This window comes from Mustela lutreola, chromosome 11 (assembly GCF_030435805.1).
Source record: "Mustela lutreola isolate mMusLut2 chromosome 11, mMusLut2.pri, whole genome shotgun sequence".
In the NCBI taxonomy this organism is placed as follows: domain Eukaryota; kingdom Metazoa; phylum Chordata; class Mammalia; order Carnivora; family Mustelidae; genus Mustela; species Mustela lutreola.
In genome coordinates this window covers 44,676,149-44,703,745 of record NC_081300.1, presented here as the reverse complement: position 1 = coordinate 44,703,745, position 27,597 = coordinate 44,676,149, and the positions used below count along the sequence as shown (strand labels likewise).

Genomic DNA, 27,597 nt, shown 5'->3' with positions numbered 1-27,597 from the left:
GAGCTGCTACTGAGCGAGGTCCTCTTGCAACATTTGTGAAAAAAAAATTTTTTTTAAAGATTTTATTTATTTATTTGACAGAGAGAGATCACAAGTAGGCATAGAGGCAGGCAGAGAGAGAGATGGGGGGAAGCAGGCTCCCTGCTGAGCAGAGAGCCCGATGCGGGACTCGATCCCAGGACCCTGAGATCATGACCTGAGCCGAAGGCAGCGGCTTAACCCACTGAGCCACCCAGGCGCCCCCATTTGTGAAAAATTTTAAATCCTCCATTAGTTACCCCTCTTCAGACTGCCTACTGTAGGTTCTGGAATTTGTTCCAACATACTGAGAAATGTCCATTCTTTCATCCAAAGTTCTGCTCCCGCTCTCGTTATTTTGGTCATTCTTTTTTTTTTTTTTTTTTTTTAAGATTTTATTTATTTATTTGACAGAGAGAGATGACAAGCAGGCAGAGAGGCAGGCAGAGAGAGAGGAGGAAGCAGGCTCCCTGCTGAGCGGAGAGCCCGATGCGGGGCTCGATCCCAGGACCCTGAGATCATGACCTGAGCTGAAGGCGGCGGCTTAACCCACTGAGCCACCCAGGCGCTCTCCTATTTCGGTCATTCTGAACCGAGTGTTCTGTTTCTGTATGTGAATCATTTCTTAAAAGCAATGACAGGAGTGAGCTACTTGCAGGCCTTGGTTCAGGCTGATGCTTGGGTAATAAATTAAGACTCTGGACTCTGGTTATTCAAACTGTTATAAAACCTATAATTCTGAGATCAGCCAGCCCCCCGTTGTGGCATTTGCTGGGTGTCTGGTTGAAATACTATGTGTTCAGATGGACCTCCCAGGGGAAGGCTGGACATGTGGGATGGGCCCTAGTCTCCAAACCACCCAGAGATTCTCCTTATCTATAAAATGAGAGGAATAAATCATAGTGAAGGTGCTATCAGGCCTGATACACTGAGTCTATATCCAGACAGTGTCCTGATCCACCGGTCTGTCCACCATAATCTGAAGGTAATAAGGCTGGCAGGACCTGGGGTGACAAATCCTCTATGCTCACTCTGATTCCTCTCCCCTTTCTTTTTCCCTTTGAATTCAGAAGCCACGTGGGCCATCCACTCTGAGGTCTGGCCGTGGACTGACAGAGTGCTCCCTACACCATGTGGCCCATGTTCATCGTTCTCTGCTCCTGGAAAATGAGGGGAACACTGGCCCTTAGTAGACTTTTGGTCCCACTCAGTGACTTCTCAAGGATTCTGCCAGTAGTTTTTAAAGTGTAGCTTAAAGAGGTCCCCTGAAGGTCACCCTGTACCCTGGGATGCTAACTCATGGGCCTGGCCTTGAGCCATCTCAGGCCACTAGGTGTGCCTGACCACCTCTACTTGACCATGTGGTTCCATCGCTCCCTTTACCACATTGTTCCCTCGGGTCTCTGGGGCAGAGGCCATCTGCGCTGGGCCAGCAGGTACTAGAAAGCAGCCGAGCACGCAGGCTCTGACCATCAGCCCCACAACGTTCACTTGCCTCCCAGCTCAAGAACTAAAAAGGCCATTCTTGTCGTTACCATTTTCTGCATAGTTAAGCTCACACTGGCCATTTGTTTTCTTGGCAGGCTCCTTTTGATGCGTCTTTCTTTGCTTCCTAACGCACGCTTCCAGCCTCAGCTCATGGGCGAACTCCCTGCAGAGCAGGCTCGGTGTCCACTGCGGCTTTCCTTTCCTTCCTCAGTCAGGATCAGTTAGTTGTATTGTCTATGTCCCATATATTTTATTGTTTTATCAAGCTTCCCTTTGGACTCTCTGACCTCATGCTCATTTCCTTCTGCTCTCTGAATCTTGTGAAATCTTTTTTCCTTACACCTTGGTCCCTATCTGGCAACACCCTCCATTCCCTTCTTTGGCTTTTACAACCTCTAGACAACTCGGTCTTTCATCCTCAAGGTACGAGATGGGATTGAGCAGGATTTTATAGAGCAGTAGCAAGTTTGGCCCCAGATTTCCTTTCTTTTCTTTTCTTTCTTTCTTTCTTTCTTTCTTTCTTTCTTTTTTTTTTTTTTTTTAAGATTTTATTTATCTTAGAGAGAGAGTATGAGCAGGGGGAGGAGGGCAGAGCGGGGAGGGAAAGGGAGAGAGAATTTCAAGTGGACTCTAAGTTGAGTACAGAGCCCCATGGAAGGCTCCATCTCATGACCCTGAGATCATGACCTGGGCCAAGACCGAGAGTCGGACGCTCAACCAGCTGAGCCACTCAAGCGCCCCTGAGCCCAGATTTTCTTTTGAGGGAAATGAATCCAAAGCAACCATATCTGCTTTCAACAAAGCAACTCCAGGATGTACTAGTTGCCGTCATTCCTCTGCCCTGCTTGTGTGCCAATTTTATCTTCTTTCATTTAGGAAGCGTCATTCAAATTTCTTGCTTAGCCTCATACCCAGATAAAGGAAAACCTATTATCATGTTTAAATAACTTTAAAATCCTAGAATACATGTTTTTAAAATAAATCTTTTTGAGGTTTACAGTGGTTTTTTGAGGCACAGAAAGATCAAGATCCCGGAGCACCTGGGGGGCTCAGTGGGTTAAAGCCTCTCCCTTCGGCTCAGGTCATGATCCCAGGGTCCTGGGATGGAGCCCCGCATCTGGCTCTCTGCTCTGCAGGGAGCCTGCTTCCTCCTCTCTCTGCCTGCCTCCCTGTCTACTTGTGATCTCAGTCAAATAAATAAGTAAAATCTTTAAAAAAAAAAAAAAGAAAAGAAAAGAAAAGAAAGGAAGAAAGATCAAGATCCCATTTTACAGACAAACAAATTGAGCTTTGCCAAGACCCTGGAGAGAGGTACATGGAACAAGAAGGTAAATACGGGTGGACTCCAAAATGCAAACAGACCAAGTTTTGAAAGCTGATTTCTTGATTAAATATTTGGAATTCAGAAAACATTCTCCCTAGAGGGAGGAAAGGGATATACACCGTGCATTCGTTTCCAACTGCTGCTGTAAGAAATGACCACAAATTTGGTGGTTTAAGACAACACAGATTCACTCTTGCACAGTCCAGGGGGTCCGAAGTCTGAGATGGGGCTTAGGGCTAGTCAGTCGAGCTCCCGGTAGGCAGGACGGCCTTCCTTCAGAAGGCTCTAGGGAACAAAGGCTTTCAGGCCCTTTCTAGCATCCAGGGGCTGCCTGCATTCCTTGGCTCCTGGCCAACAATCACATTTCTTCCTTCATCACCTCTTCTCTGACTCTGACCCTCCTCCCTCCCTCTCTCCCTTGTAAGGACCTTTGTGATTCCACTGGGCCCACCTGGATTATCCAGGATAATCTCCCCATTTCAAGACTCTTAATCACAGCTGCAAAGTCCCTTTGGCCACTTAAGGTCATCCATTCCAGGGATTAGGACCGGGACCCCCTTGGGGGTCATTACTCAGCTTGCCCACACACATTTACTGGTTCCACCCAACAGAGATTTATTTAACTCCTGATGGCCTTGGAAGTTTTACACACAGTAGTTGGCACATCCTTTTACTCAAAAGGCAACTCAGCCACTTGTTCATTTTAAAATCTGTTCGTGTGCCAGATGCCATGCTAGATGCTGGAGGTACGAAAAGGGTCTTCCTCTGGGGAACATGTCCAGTCCATCCCGAGCCTCCCAGGCAGTGCTTGGCTCCCCAGAGGGCAGAAGTGTACATATCAGGGCGCCTGCAAAGCAGGGGCACCAAGAAAATGAGAGAAATGAAGGATTTTATATTTTACATTTCAAAAATAGAATCCAGGTAGTAATCATAGGGAAAAAAAAAATCTCTGTGGGACTTAACTTCCTTTAGTTTTAATTTTTTTGGTTGTTATTTTGTTTGTTTGTTTGTTTGTTTTTGTTTTTTGGTGGAAGGTGGGCCACCATAAATTTTTCCAGTATTTCAGATTTGGGGTGTCTAAAATTCTTAATTTCCCTGGCTCTGCAATCTTCCTTCTTTCCTTCCTTCCTTCCCTCTCTCTCTCTCTTTTCTTCCCTTCTTTCTTCCATTTTTCTTTAAAAGGACTTAATATTTTTACAGCAGTTTTAGGTTCACAGTTAAAACTGAGGGGCAATAGGCACCTCATTGGCTCAGTCTGTTAAGCGTCTGACTCCTTGGTTTCTGCTCAGGTCCTGATCTCAGGGTTGTGAGATCGAGCCCTGCTTGGGGTTCCATGTTCAGCACGGAGTCTGCTTCTCTTTTCCTGGTGCCTCTAGCCCTCCCCCTGCTCTCTCCCTCTTTAAAATAAAATCTGTAAATACATACACACATACATAAATAAAACTGAAGGGCAAGTACAGAGATTTCCCATACACCCATCTCCCACCAGAGTGGTGCATTTGTTACAACCAATGAGCCTACATGGTCACCTGAAGTCCACAGTTCATACTAGGACTCACTTTTGCCACTGTTCAGTCTATGGGTTTGGACGCACATATAATGACATGTACCCACCACGAATGGCACCATACAGAGTAGTTGCACTACCCTAACCCTCTCTGTGCTCTACCTGTTTATCCCTCCCACCCCCTGCAACCCCCTTTCCTTTTTTCAAAGCCCTGGAAGCCTGGCCCACTTGATCCTTTTCCCCCTGCTACCAATATGAGACTTCTGGCCAGGAGGCCTCCTTCCCATCCAGCAGGGCCAACTTCCAGCTTCTCCTGACTACTCTTGATTTTCCAGGAGTGGGGGGGCGGGCAGGATATCCAGCCTGACGTTCAGCCTGAATGGATTTCAGCTAGTAAAGGAAACAGAAGCAGTGGCAAGGCGTCCCCTCTCCACCTGACCACTGTCTCCCTCCCCTAGCACCTGTCAATCTCCTAGAGAAAGGCAGGGTAGACACAGGGGATAATGATGGAGTGTTTGTGGTGGAGCTGAGAGCAGATCCATCTGCATTCTCAAGCCACACCCCGGCTTGGCAATTCACCGGGATACTAACTGCAGGGGTGAGACCTGGTGTGTAGGGTGGAGTGAGAGCAGGGGCTAGAGATGCCATCTGAGATGGTGCCGGGGCTGCCAGCTGGCTGTTCTGCCTGCCTCCCAACCCTCCTCTTTGGGTGCTGCAGCTGGTCTTGCCTCTGAGGGAGTGTGCTCGGGAGAGGAAGAGAAGTGGCCCTGGGCAGGGGTCCTACAAGTCATAGTCTCTGCCCCAGGGATGCAAGTACTAGGGGACGGCAGCTGAGACAATGGGCTGGGGCAGCCATCCTAAGGGGGCACTCTCTTAGATACTGGAGAAGAGAATTCTTGGAGGTCTACCCAGCTGACTACTCTGCCTTCTCCAAGAAAGTCTGACCCTCAAGAGTGAGCGCCTAGTAGCCACGTGTGCTTGCCATAGCAGACTGGCCAATGCCTAAGCACTGGAGCCCCTAGAGCCAGTCAGATGGTCTCTGCAGAACCAAGGATGGGGAAAGAAACCCCCCGCCCTGTTGGGGCAGAGCCATGGATGGCCCTCTAGAAGGACTTGATGACCTCCCAAGTCTGAGGGCCTCAGAGTCGCCCTGAGAGAGAATGCTCCCGCTAATTCTATGTGATAAGCTTCCCATCAAAACGTCCTTCCTCTCTTTCTTCCTGGTTCTCAGCTGGGGCTGATTTTGACCCTAGAGGACATTTAGCCAAGTCTGGAGATGTTCTGGGTTGTCCTAGCTGGGTATGTGCTGCTGGCATGTGGTGGGTGGAAGCCATGGATCCTGCTCAACATCCTGTAACACAGGACAGCCCCGCCACGGAGAACCATCTGCCTCAAAACGCTAATAGCGCGAGAGGAGAAACTCAGAGCTTGACTGAGATCGTTAACAAATGTGCTAGCCTTCAAACACATATGGTTACTAATGCCATGTAATATGAGGTCCACAATATCATCAGAGATGTATTCTCACCAAAATGTTTACCCTAAACCTGTCAGGCCTTCAGATATAATTTGCAGTTTATAGGGAATCAGAAGTTACAGTAACGAACCAAACTACCTATGACAAGGCAGCCAGACAAATCCAGAAGAGGGGCTCTCTGTGGGGTACCTGACCCGGTTTCTTCAGCGAGTCAGCATCATATAAAAAGTGACAGACTATGCTAGGTAATAAAAGGAAGGAACATAACTGGATTCGATATGCAGTCTCACATCAGACACATCTTGGAGAAACTGCCCACAAAGACAGTCTGGGGTCAAGCTGGGAAATCTGAATATGGTTCCAGTATTAGAGAAAGTCTGATTTCATTGAAAGAGGAAGATAGAGATTACTGTCAGAAGTAAGGACAGGAAAAGAGCAGAAGGCCATGCATGCACTAAGATTTTAATACTGGCAATCTCCGAGAGATGGGAATATGGGGCTTAGACGTTCTTCTAATTTTCTACAATGTGCATATCCTTTTCTATAATACGAACAGCTTATTAGAAAGAACAGATTCATTTTTTTTTTTTTAAACTTAAGCCAGGGATAGGTAAGTTGTGGACTGTCTATAAGCAAATTTTTCTTTATCTTATCTGTGGACATCCAGCTGTGACCATAAAAGATGCTAGCAATGTGGGGGACACTTAACAAGGATGTTCAGAACACAAGGCTAGAAAGAGGTAATTTTTTGTGATTCCCCATCGAAAAGGGAACCAAAATTCTGGACTCCTGGTGTACTGGGAATTACAAATGTGTGTGTCTGCCTAGACAACACATGTAGGTAAGCAGAAAATGAAGCAACGATGAACAAGTCCTTATCAGTGGGAGGAGGGAAACCAAGGACAGTCACCTTCATAATAAAACAGAGCAGGGAAGTTCTACAATCACTTACTCGAGAAGAGATTCCAGTGCCTTCCAGCGGAAGCAGGGCACGAGCAGCTGTCACTTCAACGATGACCTAAATTGGTAAGTGGGGATCTAGTGCATACAGCATATGTGCACAGTGGCATTTTAGCAGGGAGGTAGGACTCCGTGATGTCAGCGTTGTACACATTCACTCCAATCCACCATTCAAGAGCTGGAGAGGGGAGCCAGAAATCAAGGAATGCTTTCCCTACCAAACCTAGTTAAGACAGATTCTCTCCTCATGCCACGTCCCTTCTCCCAGGTCAGGAAATGGACTCCCGTGAGGAAGAAAGCACCTGTTGTGCTGGTCAGGGACAGGCAGACTGAGAGCTCATTTGTGCGTACGTCTGCGTTTGTGGTCGGCACAAGCTGCTTCAATTTCACCATCAGCCAAGGAGCTGAATGGCCGCCTCAGCTTCCACTCTCCTGCTGCTGCTCCTCCAGGTTCCAGAATGTCCCGTAATTTATAGCCTATCACCTGGAGCTTCCATGGGAAACATTTCAGGGTCCTGGGAGACGTGAGTTCCATTTGACATGCTTTTTGTCTTTTTCCCCAAGCGTGTGCTACAGCTAAATCCTTGGGCAATTAATGGCTATGTTTTGCACTTAGAATTGATGGACAGCAGGGCTCTGGAATCCTCAGGGAGCTCGAAAGGTGCAGAGCCGTCACCTTGCCCATCCTGGCCCACTGGGTGAACCCTCAAGGGACTGTGGTCAGGGATCCGCCGCAGCCTAACTCCCATGAGGAAGTCTGTCTCTCTACATCTAACTTCAATGCTCTCCAAGAACAAAATAACACCCTGAAGGGGTTCACAATACCTAGCTCCATTTCTGGGACACACTGCGACTCCTGACAAATGGCTGTCATCATGTTCTAACTATAATTCCCCATTCGCTGCTCTGTATTTCCTGGAGTCTGCATCTTTCTTAATCATGGAATTATAAATTAATATTTTACCCATGTAAGTTGCTTAGGATGATGGTATTATACACACTTTTTTTTAATCTGCCCTTTCGTCCAATAAATTAGTCCTATAAATTAGTGTGTTGCTTCTGGTCTCCTGTGACTCCTGCTGTATTTAAGTTAATTAATACTAAGTAATTATTATGTGCCCAGCGCACAATGTCCTTTAGAAAACATAAAAAGTCCATGCCTGGGAGACCCTTACAAGGAAGAGAGTCCGGGTATATATATAAGATCTCCAGAGTTTGGATGTAAGAAATTATATGAGCAGGTATGGGGTAGGAACCAAATTTGGTTTGAATGTGGGTCTCATGTCATTTGTTTATGTATCCATCCGTGCATTCATTCACTCATGTCATAAACCTTCACGTGCTTCCTATGTGCCAGGGCTGAGCTAGTGGGACAGTCTATTCCCAGCCCCTAGCCTTTGCTCATTTCTCTGACTACAAAAGCTACAAAAGAAAAACACCCCTTTCTCAGCCTCCTCTGCCTGTTAGGGAGGCTCAACTCTAGCCACTGACCGATAAAGGGAAAGTCTACTGGGGAATCTTCTGACAAGGACAGAAATTTTGTGAGTTAAAAAGGCTTTTGGCCCATTTTCCTGCCTGGAGTGAGGATGTGATGCCTGGAGCTGCGGCAGGCACCTTATGACCTTGAGGTGACAAGTGTGAGGCCAAAATATCAACACTGAAGATGGTAAAACAAAAAGACAGAGTCGTCGTCCCTATGACGCCACTGAGAAGACACCACTGTCAAAACCATGGACCTCTGATTTCTTATGTGAGAAAAAAACAAATCTCCATTAGTTTAAGGCACTGCTGATTGGCTATTCGAACTCCTGTAGCCAAAAGCGTGTATAACTTATAGTTGGGTACACAGAGCCAGACAGTGAAGACAAATAATCACAAATGCACATGTGTGAGCACGGGGAGAATCGCAGGGTACAGGCAAACCTAAGCTGGACCAGGCAGGGATGGCTTAGTGATGAATACAATGAGCCCGGATAACATAAAGGCGGCCAGGAAAAGGGCATTCGGCAGACAGAATGGTCTCTTTGAAGGGGGCAAGAACATGGCATCCTTGTGGAACTAAGGAAATTCCTGTAGGGCATATGTGTAGGTAAGAGCTGGGTGCAGGGGGTGCGGGTAGAGAACACGGGCTGGAGTATTCTGGGTCTTGTGGGTTCTGGCAAGGATATGCCGCTTTGCTCCATGAAAAATGAATGGGACGCCTCTGTAGAGTTACAAGCAGGAGCAAGTCATGATAACTCTACTTTTTTCAGAAAGTGTCCCTTGGTGAGGGATGGGGTGGAAGATGGCAGAGGAGGGGGAGAGGGAGAAGGGTGTGGCTATAAAAGGGTAACGGGAGGGATCCCTGCCATGACGGAAATGTTCTGTGCTTTGACTGTATCAAGGTCAACATCCTAGTTGTGCCATTGTACATCATTTTGCAAGCTGTTACTACTGGTGGGAACTGCATAACATAAGATCTACTATTTCTTCTTATACTACATGAGAGTCTACAATGGTCTTGAAATAAAAAGTCTGATGAGGAAATGTCTCCCGGTCTCAACATGGAGAGAAGACGCGAGGGGGAACGGTGGGAGAGGGCAATCGGTGAGGACGCTACACCAAGTCATCCAGAGAGCTGAGCTTTGGATAGGGAGGAGGGATGAGAAGAAGGAACTGACTCGAGAAGTTTCTGGAAAGTAGTACAGACTGGCTCACTGATGGACTGTGTTTGGGGGGGTGAAGACGGGGACAAAGTGCAGAATGACTTCCAGGTCCCTGCCTAGAGCAGGCAGGTGGATTCTGACATGTTTTACAGAGACGGGACACAAAGAAAGGGAGCAGGTCTCACAGTGGTAGCGGGAGGGGGGGGTCGGACACAGCCAGCTTATGACAGGGCAGCTTGAGGAGCCAATGAACTCTCCACATAGAGATTCTGAGTGGCCATTTGGAAATGCAATCACCCTCACACAAAACTAAAAGTGAAATGTCCTTCCTTCACCCCTTCCCCCAAGTCCACTGCATTCCTTCTAGGAACACAGAAGTGATAAAGAACACACTGGCCCCCCGACTGTTGCCATATGACACTTTCAGCCCTTCCTTTTCTACTTGCTTCCTTGCTCTCCGACGCCAGAAGCCTAGACCTGATTGGCGAACACCTGACATTCGAGGCGCCAGGTCTCATTACTGGCGGGGGCCACTGCTGAGTCCGAGCCCCCGTACAGCAGGCCCCCTCCTCTCCTCCCTCCCCTCACGCCCTGTGTCCAGTGCAGAACTCAGCCCCACTTTCTGTCTCCATGTGGGGCCAGAGCCTGCTTTCTAGAAGCAGTGCTGAGTTTCTTCCCAGCTCTCTGCTCCACCTGCATCTGCTGTGAGGCCCGCACCTACCCCCGGCCAGCTCTCTCTGCTTGTGTCTGCGCAGGTGTGTCCCCAGGCTTCCACTGGGGGCTGCAGGTGGGAAACCTCCCTTTGGCCTCTGCGTGAGATGCTCGCCAGTGAGTGAGGTGGCATGAAGGGAAGGCAGGAAAGAGGTTCAAAAGTCGGCACAGAAAGGGGGAAAAAAAAAAAAAAGACACATTCAAAATTACCCCTGAAAACCCTCCAGGATGGTGCCATCTGAGAAACAGACTCCCAATATGTTTTCCTTCCGGAATTGGAAGAGATCAGCACTGATAAAGTAGCTTGCTTTCATAAGGAGCCGTGTTGCACAAACCAACTTCGTCTGTCTTTAAAGCCGGAATGGCACTCAGCACCCGCACAGGCGCACTCTGGGAGGCCCCTGGTGGGGGGAGCCGGCCCTGGTGGGGGGAGCCGGCCCTGGTGGGGGAGCTGTGGGGTCACATGCTGCCTCAGGCTGATTTCACGGCTGCCGGAAGTGCCCCCGCAGGCTAGCTGCAGTTCTGACTCTTTCTCTCCCATTTCCTCACCAAATGTATACTTGGCAGGTGCCCCACGGCTCAAAATCCTGAAGGAGAGGATGGACGGAGGCCCTCCCGAGGCCCTACTATTTGGGATCTAATCTTCTGGATCTTTTTTGTGTATTTACGCACACATATTTTTACATAAACACGAATTGGGCTATGCATCTTTTGAAACTTAGTAGTTTCACTGAATGACAAAAATCTTGGCGATTCCCCCACCCCCCACCCCACATCAGATAACAGAGCTGTTGGTGAGTATGTGCCATTGCTGAACATTTTTTTTCGTTGTATCAAGTTTTTGCTATTACAAATAATATGACCAAAATAAACATCACACATACATGTATCTTTGCATATTTATGCAACTATTTCTAGAAAATAAACTAACAGACTCCAAACTGCTCGATCAAAGAGTATGTATGGTTGAAAACTTAAGAACTGTTGAACTGCCCTCCAAAAATTTTTATTCCCAACCACAATGTATATCCCCAACACTGTATATTAATAATTTTTTACATTTTTGCCAATCCAATAAATAAAAAGGGGTATCTCAATTTTTGTTTCTTTGAGTCTACAGAGATTAAATTATCTTTTCCAATGTTTGTAGGCAATTTCTATTTTTTTTCTTTGGGAGATTTGTTTCTATCTAAAAATGTTCTCCGTTGGATTGTCTATAGTTTTCTTATAAATTTTAGGAACCTCTCTTATTAATGATATTAATCTTTTATAGTAAATATTTCTTGTAGTCTAACACATGTCTTTTATTTGTATGTGGTTTATTTATGTATTATTTTTTATTTTTTTATATGTGGTGTCTTTAATTCTACTTTTTTTTTTAAAGACTATGTTTTGGGTATTAAGTCTTCCTTGGGTAGGCCCTCTCTGCTTCAAAATTATGCTTTCAGAAGTTCCTTTATTTTTTTCTGGTATTTTTTACAGTTTTAATTTTTATGTTTATTTCTGAAGTATCTGTGAATTTGACATGAGATATGGCTTTGGCTTTACACTTTTTCCAAATATCTCTGTGCTAACTATCTCAGTGCCAATTACTCATTATTCCTTTGTTTTCCCACTGATTGAATTACCACCTTTTCAATATGCCAAATTTCTTTATACACACATCTGTCTCCAGACCCTGACATTTTTTAATTACTCTAGCTCTCTAGTATGTTCTGATGTCTGGTAGGATACATCTGCCACAGCCTGCCATGACCACCAATATTATCATCCATAATTATTTATTTAGCTATTCTTAAGCTCTGTTTCTTCTACATACACTTTATAAATGGATCAAATTTCATTTTAAAAAAACCTGCGACTTAAATGGGTGTGTTCTGAATTTATCATCTGGAGACAGGTGACATCTTAAAAATATGGAGGCTTCCCATCCCAGAACACAGAATTTCCCTTAAGTATACAACTTCTCTTTTATATTTTAGGTAGAGATCTGCACTTTTCTTAACCAGACTTTGCCCATTTCTTGTTAGGTTTGTTCCTAGATATTATAAACTTTGTTGTTACTATGAGTGATATATCTTTCTATTACATCTTATGATTGGCTCTTGCTATTCTGTAGGAAAGCTATTGATTGTGATATATTGATCCTGAACATAGATGCCTTAATGAGTTCTTCATTAGTTCTAACAGTATTTAGTTGGTTCTTTAGGATCTACTTAAAGAATATTAACAGCTGCAAAAATTACATTTGTGTATATTTCCTTCTAATATTAACACTTTCTATTTGTTCCTCTTGTCTAACCTTTGTTACTAACTTCAAAGGGAACAATCTAAAATTTTACTGTCAAGTGGAATACTTGCTTTAAATAGCTGGGAGAATAAGTCTATTAAGCTAAGGAGGTCTCCTTGTATTTCCCACCTTACTAAGACTTAGCAGGACTAAGCTTTGGATTTCATCAACTTATTTTCACTGTGCTCAGATAAATTATAATTCAGTCTTAAAATAAAATCAGTCCTCATCTGGTCACATAAAACATTAAGGACCATATCCTCTATTTCAGGAAGACAGTGCAACCATGTCAGCGACCTCTGATGCCGTGGGAGTTGGTAATACATTAAAAATGTAGAGCTTGAAATGTCTTGGGGGGAGCGCATCAAAACAAATCACATATTTAATGCTATTGGTAATTTAACGTGAATCCCTCACCTTGAAATCATCAGGAATGAGGAGTTTTGATGTTCGTAGAAAATTCAAGATATATCTGAACATCTGTCCATCTCTGTCAATGAAATAATGCTGTTTGAGACTGTCCAAAACAATGGGCTCTGTACCATCAAAAAGTCTTCCGATTCTGTGATAGAAAAGAGGGAACAGTGAAAACAATTAGAAACGACTGGCTGCTAAAACTAAGCGCTACGGCTCTGTGTCACAGTCAAAGGCAGCAGTTTCAAAGATGGCGGTCAGGAAACACCACCTGGTACATAGTTACGCTTCTTGGAGAAGTACTGATACTTGCTTGATAAATATTTCAGGACCAGACAATTCAAAATAGTCTCAGGCCTTTTCAAGCAAATCCTTTCATTCACTGTCTGGAACCTGTAAAGAAAATGTCCCTGACATGGTGATTATGGCTAAATGCTGTCACTGTGATGGACAACCCTTTCCCCTGGGTTACTTAAAACCAACTTCTCCGCTACTTTAAAAAAAAAAAAAAATGTTATTGCTCCAAAGTGTCTTTTTAACAGATTCTACAGAGAAAGCAATTTAGTTTTTAAGAAATCTGTTTTCTGAGCTTTCCCCACCCATGAATCACAAACTTTCCAAAAATAAATCAATGCCTATATGCTAACATCTATATTTAATTATAGAAAGGAATCATTGAAAATATCACTCGTCTAAGAGAATATGTTTTTCCATTAACAATATACAGTCTAGTTTCTTAGGTCTCAGCAAAAACCATCTGTCACAGCCAGGCATCATTATAAAAAAATAAATACTTGACCACCCCCAAAATATGTTCTAGTACTGGAACACGAGTGGCTACGGGTCATTTTTAAAAACAGGAATCCACGTTATGTTTTTACCATTTATAGAGTTAACAGTTGAACAATGTACTACAGTTAAAGCATTCTGCATTCATTCATTATTATTTATCCCTTTAAGAAGAGCTGAACCTACATATTTCAGTATATATCCAGTTAATACAAGTACTCACATTGTACCATAAACAAGTAGACAGCCGGCTGACAACAAATACTGTAGATCAGAAAATAGAAATGACACACTAAAAATCACTTCCTTGACCAAAAGGTGCATTGCACTTTTCACTAACAGTGTAGGTGGGCAAATGGCTCTATTTTTTCATGAAAAGCTTTTTTGGAACTCACACAGTCTATCTCTCATTTGGAACATCATTTTATTGCTTTGAAGACAATTTTGAAATCACATGTTGAAATGTGACAGAGGTAAGGATAAATCGATACTTTTACCCCTTCTAAAATACTACAAACCAACCGACAAACAGAGAAGCTGTTTTCCCTCCTTCCCCCAAAAGAAAAGCTTGGGAATTTGTTTCAATAAAAATTTTTCAAGGATAATTAGAAAACTCATGTCCTACCTAAAGGTAGTAAGTGCAAAGAAGAGAGCAACTAATTATAGTCAGGTCATATTTCTTTTTTTTACAGAGAGAGAGAGAGAGAAAGATCACAAGTAGGCAGAGAGAGAGGGGGAAGCAAGCTCCCTGCTGAGCAGAGAGCCAGATGCAGGGCTTGATCCCAGGTCCCCGAGATCATGACAGTCAGGTCATCTTTCTAAAACTCAGTATTTTTCTCAACTGATGTTTTCATCCAACTTTCCATGAATGGAGGGTGATTCACAATTCCTTCCTTCCAGTTTTATCCAGGGTGTGGCTCCCAACCACCCTAGGACTCCTTCACCGCAAGCAACCTTGTCATTCATTTCCCATTAACACATCAATCAAACAGGCTACAGAAAGAAGCAGTGAAACTAAAACACACTCAGTCACTTATTTATAGTGTTTCCAGCACAGTTTGGTGTAGGATGGGAAAGAACGAGACTTGTTTGCTTATTACTGAGACATTTTACTCTTCATTGTTAACATGATAAACTTACGGTGGACAGGGGAAGAAAAGGGAGTTCTACTTACTAAGTGCTGTCCAGACAACATGCCCTATCCTCAGCACTTCACGGATGTAAAGGATCTATTATCCTCCTTTTTAAAGATGAAGAAACAGGCTCAAAAGGATGAGTAACTTGCCCAACTAGTTAAGTAGCATTGGAGGATTTGTGCACAGTCTGTTTGATCTTAAAGGGGCCTCCCTACAATGAATGGAATGAAAAGAATTGCCACTATCAAAGGAAAGCTTCTGATCTAGAGTTTTTACTTTCTGTCTTCTGTTTGTTTAGCAAGAGCTTTGCCATGAAATCCAAGCGTGTGTATCGATGACTTCTGTGGCCTGTTATATATGAGTACCGGTGACTGCAAGTCACTTTAGTCACGAGATGAAAATCAAGTATTTTATTCTCAAGTAAGTCCTATGCTTATTTTCTTGGAAGCTCAATTTCAAAATCTAGCCCTGGATGCGCTCTAGTACAGCATGAGTGACTGGTGAATCTCTACAGTCAACAAGTAAGGGAGCGACTGAGTGGTGAGGGGAGTTTGGCTGGGCCCTGTCCTAGCTGTGGTCTGGGGCAATGGACTTCTCTGTATCTCCGTCTCTCTTATAAAATGATGTCTTTCTGGATGCCTGGGTGGCTCAGGTCATGACCCCTGCTTCCTGGGATGGAGCCCCACTTTGGGCTCCCTGCTCAGCGGCAAGCCCGCTTCAACACCGCCCCCCCCGCCCAGCCTGGCTCATGATCTCTCTCTCTCACAAAGAAGTGAGTAAAATCTTTAAAAAAAAAAAAAAAGGTTTCTCTTATAAAACTGCCTTTTTCCTCAGGGTTGATGAGAAAAAGCAAAGGGGCTCATGACGAGCTCACAAACAGGGCAACAAGAGAAGGTGTCCCCCACTCGCGAGCAATGATTTCCGTGGAAGCACGTCCCAGAAGACAGCAGGCACTAGAACTATCTGGGCCTTGGTGTCTTGTGAAAGACCTCAGTGAGGTAGGAGAGACGTGCCATTTAAAGGCTTTTAGGGGGGCGCCTGGGTGGCTCAGTGGGTTAAGGCCTATGCCCTCAGCCCAGGTAGGTCATGGTCCCAGTGTTCTGGGATTGAGTCCCGCATCAGGCTCTCTGCTCAGCAGGGAGCCTGCGTCCCCCTCTCCCCTCTGCCTGCCTCTTTGCCTACTTGTGAGCTCTGTCAGATAAATAAAATCTTAAATAAAATAAAATAAAATAAAATAAAATAAAATAAAATAAAATAAAATAAAAGGTTTTGGGGTGAAAAAGCCCCCAGTAAACCCCACCTCTGGCAGATTTGGGAAACCAGGCCTCCTTGCAATGAGAAGCACCTTCGCAGCCCACATGGCCGAAATGGGAGGCCCAAGGGAAGAGCTGGAGGGAAGTCTGAGGGAAGGCCCAGCGAGGGCCTGGGAGGTGGCTTCCGTCCCTGGGTGAGGCACTGGGGGAAAGCTGGGTCTCCAGTCAGAATCGCTCAGGCTGAAAGAGGACGGAAGCTAAGGAGAGAGGGCTGGTGAGCACCCCACTGGTGAGGAGCCCCAGCGAGGTGCACAACCAGGCACAGGGCTGTGGACCCGGAACCTTCCTCGCTCCCGGAACCTTCATCTCCAGCTCACACCGGGCCCGGGAGGCTGTGCCTGGAGGACCAGGAAGGGAGAGACCCCCAAGATGGCAGCACTTCCCCCCCATCCGGGCCCAAGCCGAGTGGTCTGGGTCGGAGCTGAGAGGGAAAACGCTGTGGAGAGAAGGGCAAGGCTTGGGCAAGGAGAGCCCGCGGGCCTCGCCAAGGCACATTCCCGTCGGAGGAGGGCCTCTCCGAGGAGGCGGCAGCCCCATATTTGAGACACCAAATGTCAGGAGTAGTGAAGGGCAATGGTAAGCTGCTGATTTTTTCTACTTTTTAAAAGGAAGCACGTTCCGAGCTGTGAAAACAATGCGGAAGGACAGGGCGGTGCCAGGGATCGTAAAATGGCGTCCTGGGGTCTGTCCTGAATGCGCCGTGGCAAAGTATTGTTCGGCTAAGCAAACAAGGGGGGGAACATCGGCATGGGCCGTATTTCTCCGGGACATATGAATGGAGTTACAAATCACACCGCAGTGATTTGTAAACTCCGGTGCCTGAAAACGATGTGGAACTGATTACAGTTTACTAACCTTGGAGAACATTCCTGTTTTCCAACTGACCAAGACCAAGCTGGCTCCGGATGATGTATGGCCGCCTTGGTTTTTGGTGTGTTGTTTTGTTTTTGACACTCACTGAACCAAACAGCAATGCTGAGAAAAACGTCCTTCCACGGTTGTAATTTTTTACATTGATTTTTTAACGTTTTGGACAATTTCAAAGTTAGACCAAGGCAGAGAAAATGATATAATAAACCCCCAGTTGTCCATCTAGCTTCAAAAGCTGTCAACTCTTGGCCAAGCTTGTTTCACAGATAGTTCTATTGCTCCCTCTCTCCCAGTTGAATTTTTATAGTAAACCCCAAACATCCTGTCATTTTATCTCTAAATATTTCATTAACTAATAAGATTATAACGTTTCACTAAAAATGTGCATTAAAAGATACTGAAATATATTTCTCTGGCTTTTTAATATTAACACTATTGATTATTGTTTATGGAACAAATAATGCAGGATCAAGTCTCCAAGGAAATTAAGCTCCTTCTTGTGGAAAGTTAAGTCTGGTTCCCCACTATGGCTCCCCCTCTCTCTGATATTAAAGAATGGTTTTAAATGAAAAAGAGGATAGGGATAGGGCCTGATATACCTTAGTGTGACTCTGTCATCAAGAATTTATTTTTTCTTGTGCATTCATTCATAGGATCTGGCTTCTTTAATTTACTGTGACTCAGTTCTTTAAGAATTTCGCTTTATTGTGCAGTCATTCAATTATTTATTCTACCCATATTCACTGAGCTTGATCATGTGAAATACAGGGAATGCAGTGGTGAATAAACCACACATTCCTTGCTTTCGTGGAATTTTCCAGTCTGTGGGGTTGGGAACACAGATCAAGTGCAGTGTGTCACTGGGTATGTAGAGTGGGTTATGGGAGTACGTAGGGGGTGCACCCAACTGAACTTGGGGAGGCATGGGAGAAGGAGAAAGTTCAGTGGAGACCTGAAGGACAAGCAGAAGTTGGCAGGTGCCAGGGTGGCAGGTAAGGTCAGGTAAGAAAGGAGAGGGACAGGAAAGATAGAAAGTCTTGAAGCTAGAAGAAACCTGGCATGTGATTACTCACCTCTGGGGCACAGTCAGGCCACCTGAAAAATGAGGCTTGAGCAATAGAGTTAGATCATGAAAGGCTGCATAAGCCACGTCAAGAAGTTTGGATTTGGTTTTGAGGCTGATGGGGGCTGATGTCAGGCTATGCTCTCCAGTCATGTTAAGGAAAAGAGCAATTTAGAAGTGAGACTGAATGAAAACACCAATCTGAAATCACATCTTGAAGATGCAGTTTGTGGCTTATCCACATCCTTTCTCCTCTGCCTTGCTTTTGACTGTGTTATCTGCATACAGCAATGGTTCTTAAACCTGGTGGCACATGGAATCACCAAGGGGCTTTTTAAAAATACCGCCAGATAGTCTGATGTAATTACCGCTTAGGGTTGGGGCCCAGGCATCTCCCCGAGTAAGTCTGATGAACAGCTGAGCTGAGTACCAGTGCGAAGGAGGATGAGCATAGACTAAAGAAGACGGAGTCAACATCATGGACTTGAGAGGTTTTCAGTCATTCAGTCGCTTTGAACTGTCAGAGCACCTCTTCTGAAACTGCCAACCAAACTTGTAGAAGTCAAAGATCTCCAGAATGACCTAGGTCAACGTACCATTTTACAAATGGAGAAATGGAGTCCCAAACATGTAATGCTCAAGGATGCACAGCTGGCTAGACACAGAGCTGGCCCTGAACCCACCATACTGTCCCTGGGGTAATGGGCAGAGGTCACGTTCAAGCCCATGGAGGCCAACTGCTCTAATGCTAGTTACTATTTATTGAATTGTATTATGTGCCAAAGAGTGAACTGGCTGTTTTATGGGCTTGATCTCATTTGGTTTTACAATGATCCTATGAGGTGGCCATATTATTCTCATTTCACAGATGAGGAATCTGAAGCCCAGAATGGTTGTCGCTTGGCTCAAGTTACAACCTGGGTCTGATTCAAAAGCCTCTGTCCTTGACCATTAATTTACAATGCCTTTTCATGAGCAATTTCCAACAAAGAAAACGACAACTTAACAACTTTCCTTGAGGAATACATAATTTTCATAGTTCACTGGAGTTTGCTAATGTTGAATGTTATCCCATGAAAATTTGATGATTATCAACTTTATAGACAAACTATCTATTTAATAGCTGTGAAACAAAAAGTTGAGACTCAGGGGCTGATTGCAGGTATACTGAGTAGGTCCCCTAAACTTAATGGAACCCAATCAAAACACTCGGAGACTTCAGAGGTTACTTCCAAACTGTTGGTACAAGGTGAAGGGGCATAAAATAGGATGGAAAAGTGAGCATTCTTAGGACCATGAAAATTTCTGGGGAGAGGAATGACACATGAGGTTCCAACTCCATTTACCTTGCTGCTCTTGTGTTCCCTTATGTGCTATGACCCTAATTTAATTCTGACACACCCCTGTGGGATTTGTCACTTTACAGCTAAGGAGAGGTTTCCAACACTTCCAAGCCTCCACACACCCCATCCTCCTCCTGCCGCCTGGTGAACACCCACGTGACATCAAGCACCATGGCACGTAATAGGACACTGGGCCCTGTTTTACCAGAGGCAAGCGGGTTAATCCTTTCTGTTCTCCAGAGCCAGAATGCACATGGTGATCATACAGTGAGGGAGGCAGTAGGAGAAATCTGCAGTGGCCCAGGGCTGAGAACCAAGTGCCACAGACAGACCAAGGGGTAAAGCTGGCGAGAAAAGGGCAGGAGGGAGGTGGTTGGGCTGTCACCCACTTAGCTTCCCTTTGCCAAGAAACGCCTTTTCTCCACTCCTGGGCTTCCAAGCCATGGAAAATATGGCTTGGACTCAAAGAAAAGATCTCATTTAGTTTCTGGTCCAGATTTATTTTGCTGGGGAAGAGATTCAGAGGCAACTGACAAATTACCCCTTTTAGCATCTGGGAGATATTTTTAAATTATAAAAGTAAGACCCACTCAATGTTGAAAATTGGAAAAGTGTAGAGTAGAGGACACAGAAGCAGCAGAACAGAAAAACAATCTGCCATTAGTCCCCCCATTAGGACATTACTTTTAAAGAATCCCATCTGAAGAGTGTTTTTCTTTGAATAATTTTGTTTTCAGAAGCACTTGGACCTTCATACTTTATGTCTACTATTCCAAGTTGGTCTGTTATGTTAGTAACTGATGTCTACTGGTCCAAGTTCCATTCCCAACCAAGTTTCTGTCCTAGTATTTGAGACGTGAGAAGGACAGCAAATGGGATACAGAGCTGGGTGAAGGTGCGTGTGTTTGTGCCCGCAGAATCTTGAGGGTGTGGGGGTGTGTCTGCACATGAGAGGGGTGTGGACAGCTGTCACTACAGGAAAACCAGACTCAGGACAGCAGACACGGAGAGAGGAGGCAGTCCTGCAACCAGTGGGGCGCCTCTTCCCCTTTGCTGCTGTGATGGGAAAGGAGGCAGACGGTGGAAGGAGACATGCTAAATTGATAGCTGAAATTTAGATCCTTGGAAGTTCAATATTATAGTCTCTCCATAATAAAAATGTTTTTCTTTAAAAAAAAAAGGGGGGGGTGAAGCTGGGTATGATTATAATGTTTAAAAAGAAAGAAATCACCAGTCCACTTACTGTTTTAGAAGCCTGAACTATCATAAACAGTGTTTAATATGCTTCAAGTTGTTGTAACAGAACAATTCTAGGAAGAGTTCTTTATAGTTCTCACACGTGCGAAATTCCCTCTGTATTTCATGAACACAGATACAAATTAATTCAAAGCTTGTTATAGAAATGGACAGAAGTAATTTAAGAGAAGGGGGGGAAATACCTTCTTGGTAAGAACAAACAAAACAAATTGTGTCTACTTATGGGGAAGTAATGTTTCCAGTACTGTTCCCTGAGGCAGCATCATTTTCTTAAATGATACATAGAACTGAAGAAACCGGGGGAAAAGGAAAGGCAAGTCTAAAATATGAGAAGAATTATATGAGAGTAAAACAACTCTGGAACTCGGAATTTTGGAGAACCGATCACTGCTGGGACTACTGACGGCTGAGGGGGGAGTTCGGGGCCACTCAGGGGCCTGCTAATCCCCTAGGAATCTCATGAGTGCCCCCAGCTAGGACTCTGATTAGAACCATTTTTTTTCTAAACTTGAGAGAGTTACATTAACTGTTAACTTTGAAAAATGTATTATTACAATTAATATGATTTTTTTTTTAAACCACCAGAATTTATGTTAAGCAGGCTTTTTCTTTCTGCATTTACTGAGTGCCGATCGTGTTCCTGGTGCTCTGCCAGGCCTTTTCAAATGAGCATAATGAAGTCCCATTGGGACTCAAGGACGGACAGAGGGGGACCTAGCTAGCACAGGGCAGGCAGGGAAGGCTTCCTGCAGGAGGCAATGTCTGTGCAGGGTTGTAGGGATCATGAAGTATAAGGAGATGGGCACAGGGGCTCAGAAAAGGGATTTCAGGCAAGAAGGAACATGACAGTGGGAACACAGCAAGCGCAGAGCAGCTCTCTCAAAGTGCGGAGCTCGGGGAGCATGTAAGGGCACTGTTATTCCCAAGAGCTTGAGCGTGGTGCTTTCTGGAGTATCTTAGGAGCCCCCAGCACATTCAGCCCGAAAACTCATAGACCTGCGTTTGATTCCTGACTCTATCATCTTTCAGACCAAATCAATGAATTTTGATTTCCTCATCTGAGAAACGGGATCCTACTTAACCCGAAGAATTCTTAGGCGAATAAATGGATGTCCAGGAAGAACTACATTTCCTGAGAGTTCACTCTGTGCAGGTCATAGCACCGAGTGCTCACAACACGCCTGTGAGGGGGACACTATCAGCTCCGTTTTGTGGGGTTGCCGTGGCCATCTTCTCAGCCCTGAGGCCAGAACTGACTCTCCGGCAGCTGGACTGTGGACCCTAGCTCTGAGCCGCTCCCTGACCGCCCAGCGCTCACTCTGCTCCTTGGCAGAGCACTGAGCCTGCCTGGCACGGGCTCAGGAGATGCTGACAGATTTTCTTCCTTCGGCGATGGTGGGCTATGCCAAGACAGAATTCTGACTGTATATGAAATCCTTTTATGCATCTGGAATTGAAAGAAAACCTTCACAGTCACGTGGTCCTATTCTCTGGTTTGAGCTGCTTTAAAAATGATTTCTAGAGCTATTTTTCTAAGATCAGTCCAGGATCAGATCATGGTATCCTCCCCTGGGAGCCCACTTGGGTATTTTGGGCTCAAGCAGTTCCTGTTTAGGTTCGCTGTTGCTTTTTATTTGGGCAGGCATGCACGCGTGCACAGGTGCACACGAGCCTGTCCCATCGCCCACCCCGCCCTCCTCCCAACAGTCTGTTCTATATTGGGAGGGATTTCTGACAATAATATTCTACAATAATAATTACTCTTCAGAGAAAAAAGTTATAATAGCTAACATTTTTTGAGCCTGTTAGACACAATGTTAAAAATTGGGGCGCTTGGGTGGCTCAGTGGGTTAAGCCTCTGCCTTCTGCTCAGGTCATGATCTCAGGGCCCTAGGATCAAGCCCCGCATCGGGCTCTCTGCTCACCAGGGAGCCCGCTTCACCCTCTCTCTCTGACTGCCTTTCTGCCTGCTTGTGATCTCTCTCTCTGTCAAATAAGTAAATAAATAAAATCTTTAAAACAACAACTTTATAGATTATTGGAGTCATACCTCACAACTCCATAAAGTAGTATTTTGCTTCAACTGATGGAGAAACAGAGGCCAGAGCCATCAGATAACTCGCCAAGGGGTGCCGAGCTCTGCAGGCTCTTTTCCCTGTGAAGTGAGGGCCAGCCCACATGTTCCATGCTGTCCCCAGCCCTCAGTGGCTGTCTGTCCCAGAACATTCTGCCCCCCTTCCCCTTCCTGCTCTGGCCCCTCCCACCAGCCTTCATGCACCTTGCAGTGCCATTCCTGTTTCTAGTTTCTTGTTACACAAGCGAACTCTTCCCAATGTGTTCCCACTGATTTATTTTATTATTATTATTATTATTATTATTAGATTTTATTTATTTATTTGACAGAGATCACAAGTAGGCAGAGAGGCAGGCAGAGAGAGAGGAGGAAGCAGGCTCTCAGCAGAGCAGAGCCCGATGCAGGGCTCGATCCCAGGACCCTGGGATCATGACCTGAGCCGAAGGCAGAGGCTTTAAACCCACTGAGCCACCCAGCTGCCCCACCCAACTGATTTTAATCCCTTTTTTGAGTGACTGTGCTCCTGGGCTTCTGAATATTAGCAGACTTCACGACTGACCGAGGGCTCTCCTACGTGGACACAAGTCCTGATTCGTCTGTCTGGTTACCAGGCTCCTAAGGAACAGAATGGACTCAGCCCCGCCCCCTGGGATTGTGGTCTGGGTGAAGGGTTGGGGGGGCTGACGGCCACTCTCTCCGGGGCACTTTGAGATTGTTAGCAACAACAGCCTGTGGAAAGGAACATGTCCTCATCTCCTCTGTTTTACTGTCCCAGACTCTGGGAGCTGGCTCAAAACATATCATCGTAGTCACATCAAATAAAAGCATTGTATTCATTATATGCCACTAGGAGAGGACTATGGTGAAGCCAGCTGTTTCTATTTTGAACCTGACAATTTTTGCCTGCTTGTCTTGGGGGCCAGCAAAACAGCAGTGTACAATGAAGTACTTCAATATTTTGCTGAGTACCCATAAGTGAAAAACCAGAGACTTAACATGGTGCTTAACAGAAACAGAAAGAATGAGAAAAAAATACAGTTTACCTAAAAATGGGGTAAATGGCTTTTTCAAAACTGAACAGAAGATGTACAGAAGAAAGTGAGTGAATCTACCTAGTGTCCTTTGTAACATCCCCACCCCGCTTCTACACACACACACACACACACACCCCAGTGCTGATATCATTCAAAAGTCTTACAGGAGCAACAGAGAACAGTTCAAGTGCTCAAGAGTAAGGAGGTGGTTGGATGAATGAAAGTTACTGAATTTCTCCATCCCTGCCTCACTTCGGAGTGACTAGAAGTTTGAAAGCATGTTCAGAAACTAGGCTTTCACAGACAAAGCCAAAGGGAGGAGATCTAGCCCCAGGACCGCAAGCTACCCCTCTACAGAAGGAAAGCAAGTTGCAAATTGGGCAAGAGTCCCATTTACACAGCTTTAAAAGTAGATCAACATTGTAAATAACACGTAAGACGTACTGCCATTTTTTTTTTTAATTCCAACTGCTTCCTCAAATCATGATGGACAATGTGTCTGGTAGACCTTTTATTCTGAGAAAATTAAGATTCTGAAATTATGTCACAAGAGTACTTAAATTAATCACCGTCAAAATGACATATGAAAAATACTAAGTTTCTATCAGCTCCCGATTCAAAGACAGCATTCTTGGGTGTGTGTGGTTGGGAAACAGGGAACACAGAGCTGACAGCATCCTGCCTTTGGCTATGCCACGGTCAACAATGCGCCCAACAATGCGCCGTTGTAGGTGTGCGTCTTGTGTAACCATCTCCGCCCTTCTGGGGTTTATCACAGTGCAAGAATTTACCCCTGGGCACCAAGCCGGTCCATACACACCTTAGCAGTAGGTGTTAGCTGTCTGAATTTCTCCCTGCCCCTTCCAACAAAACTCAGAACCAAGCCCTAACCTGCAAAACTTTAAAGAAGTGAATGTTCTGGCTAACAACAGGAATTTTTTCTTTTTTCTCTTCCTTTTCAGATGATCATTAGACAGAAGGTGACAAGTTACAGTCATCACTGGACGCCACTGCTTCTCTTACTTGCTGCTCCATTTCAAAGTCCTTTGGGCAAAGCACCCTGAAGCCAGAGCTCATTTGACTAGAAGTGCTTTTGTGAAGTTCTGAAATCTACATAAAGGATTACAAATGGGTTCTTTAAGAGCCCCACAGAAGGTGCACTTGGAATATAAACTGTACTGTCACTGTCTGGTGTTTGTAACCAGCCCAGACACATAGCTATGGTGAAGACCAGAGCTTCATCCATATTCAACACGGCTCTCTAGGTTCACTTGGTTGTTCCAACCTTTATTCCAGTCTGTTGTAATGTGTGCTACAATGTTCTCGAATCCCACCCTCAGTGCCATCTTGTTCCTTCTGCAATGTCTTGTCAAAAGGGTGACATGCTGATAAAGAACCTTCCTTAGGGTCCCTCAGATTACAGATCAGCGGGATACACTCAAAAGATCCTTCTTCTCTGCTTTGCTATTGACTGTTCTCACTGCTTTGAGACTGGAGGAGTTTTCATTTTTTAGGTAAGCTCTCAAGCCCTCAGGGCCTCCTAAACTGTTTCTTTAAAAAAATCAATTTTCGGAGGGATGGCAGCAGCCTTGACAAGTCTAATGAAGCTGGGCAGGAGTTCTGGAACACATCGGGCTCAGAGCACGAAAGCAAGTCTGGGCGCGCTCAGATCCACCTCCCAGTGACGAAGCCCTTGGCTTGGCAAGGTTCGCCGCTGTCTGAAAGCGGTGCTTACTGGAATGCACAGTCGTAATTTATCTTCTGAATATGGGAACACAGTAAGAAAAACAGCACAGAAGTAGAAATAATCGTTACCACCGAAAAAGATAAGCGGCAATGTCATTACTAAGCAAACTGACACATGGCATTTATGTAGCAGCAGGAAGCCATTACCCAGTGACAGTGTCATTTCCACCGACACGGGATCTTGATTAGATTCAGACGGCCCAGCAAATAACTGATATCACTGGGGGACGGAGACACCGATTTTTTTTTTTCCCCTTTAACAATTTCTTCTGCGGGGCGCCTGGGTGGCTCAGCCTTTAAGTGTCTGCCTTCAGCTCAGGTCATGATTCCAGGGTACTGGGATCGAGCCCCACATCAGGCTCCCCACACCGCAGGAAGCCTGCTTCTCCCTCTCCCACTCCCCTTGCTTGTGTTCCCTCTCTCTGTCAAATAAATAAAACTAAAAAAAAAAAAAAAATTCTTTTGCAAATGGGATCGCCACCAGATTGGAGCTTCTGGATGCCTGTCTTTGGAACATGAATACATGTATACAGTTGTAAAGTACAACTCCTTTCTCAACCCCTCTACGTCTCCCACTTCGTTCCTTCTTTCTCCAGGACCAACTGTTTTTAGGAACCAACTGTTGCTTTTTTTTTTTTTTAAAGATCTGATTTATTAGAGACAAGCAGACTCCCCACTGAGCACAGAGCCCAACACAGGGCTTGATCCCAGGACCCCAAGATCATGACCTTAGCCGAAGTCAGACACTTAACCGACTGAGCCACCCAGGTGCCCCCAACTGTTCTACTTTCTATCTCTAGGCATCCTGAGAATAATCTTTCAGAGGAAGAATATGAAAAATCAATCTAGTTGAAGACATAAATCCTGCATTTTTATTGAAAAGAAATGGCATTTTAATGGGTTACTTCCATAATGATAATAGAGCAAATGGTCTGGCAGATATAGTGAACTGGATTTTTCTATGATCATACCTCAGCTTTCAGAGAGGGCATCTGTGTGCGCAGTGGGTCCATCAGGGATCCCTCAGTGTGACTTTCTGAGGTTTACTATTATTTATTTATTTTGGGGGAGGTATTTATTTTTATAAAAAAAGATTTTATTTATTTATTTGACAGAGCCACAGCGAGAGAGGGAACACAAGCAAGAGGAGTGGGAGAGGGAGAAGCAGGCTTCCCACCGAGCAGAGAGCCAAAAGCAGACGTTGAATGACTAAGCCACCCAGGTGCCCCCTTTTTTGGCTGTACTATTATTTTTTAAATTCTCAAAATTCAAATGCCAATTACAATGCCATGTGTTTGGGTTTTCTGAACGATAAATGGTTCTGTTTGGAATTTAAGGTGGACGGGAACATTTATTTTCTGCAATGGCTTAATACAGAAGATTCCCCCAACTTGAGAATAATTTGCATTGTTTTACTGCAGCCACAAACACACACAGCATGGACACCTCACAGTGTCTTCCCTTCTGATACAAAGAGATTTCACGTCTCTTTTTAGAGTGGATCATGGAGGCCTGGGAAGAGGCTATAGCCACAATTACATGGCAGAGAGGAGAACACCACTGTGGGGTGTAATACTGCTGCCCACACAACTCTCTCCATGACCAAAAGTGCAGTTCAGTCTTTTGGAAATTTGCCTAAAATGTTTCAGTTTTGGTCCTCGTTTGCGATAAAGTAGGTCTCATAGGAAGCACTTCGCCAGAATCGGTTATGCGGCTGACAGAAGCTACAGTTGGTTTTGTTTTGAAGAAACTACACGATTTGAGGAGCCAAAGTCACATGAGATCCACGAGCTGGGTTGTGTGAAATAACACTGTCAATTCTAAGTCCTTTTAATGGAATTGTCCTTAAGACACAATAAAGGGGGGCGCCTGGGTGGCTCAGTGGGTTAAGCCGCTGCCTTCGGCTCAGGTCATGATCCCAGGGTCCTGGGATCAAGCCCCGCATCGGGCTCTCTGCTCAGCAGGGAGCCTGCTTCCCTCTCTCTCTCTCTCTGCCTGCCTCTCCATCTACTTGTGATTTCTCTCTGTCAAATAAATAAATAAAATCTTAAAAAAAAAAAAAAAAAAGAAAGTGGATCTTTAAAAAAAAAAAAAAGACACAATAAAGGGGAGTGTATTTTTTACATTATTAACTTTGT

At 45.0% G+C, this 27,597-nt stretch overlaps 1 protein-coding gene across 3 annotated transcripts in view; it reads right to left on the bottom strand.

Annotated features, from left to right (window-relative positions):
- Positions 1-27,597, bottom strand: part of KCTD1 (potassium channel tetramerization domain containing 1) — a 179,857-nt gene that overhangs the window by 11,769 nt on the left and 140,491 nt on the right. For all 3 annotated transcript variants that reach the window (XM_059139512.1, XM_059139513.1, XM_059139511.1), the window contains exon 3: positions 12,838-12,982. In XM_059139512.1, the coding sequence (XP_058995495.1) occupies positions 12,838-12,982 (145 nt within the window). The remainder of the gene's footprint in view (positions 1-12,837; positions 12,983-27,597) is intronic.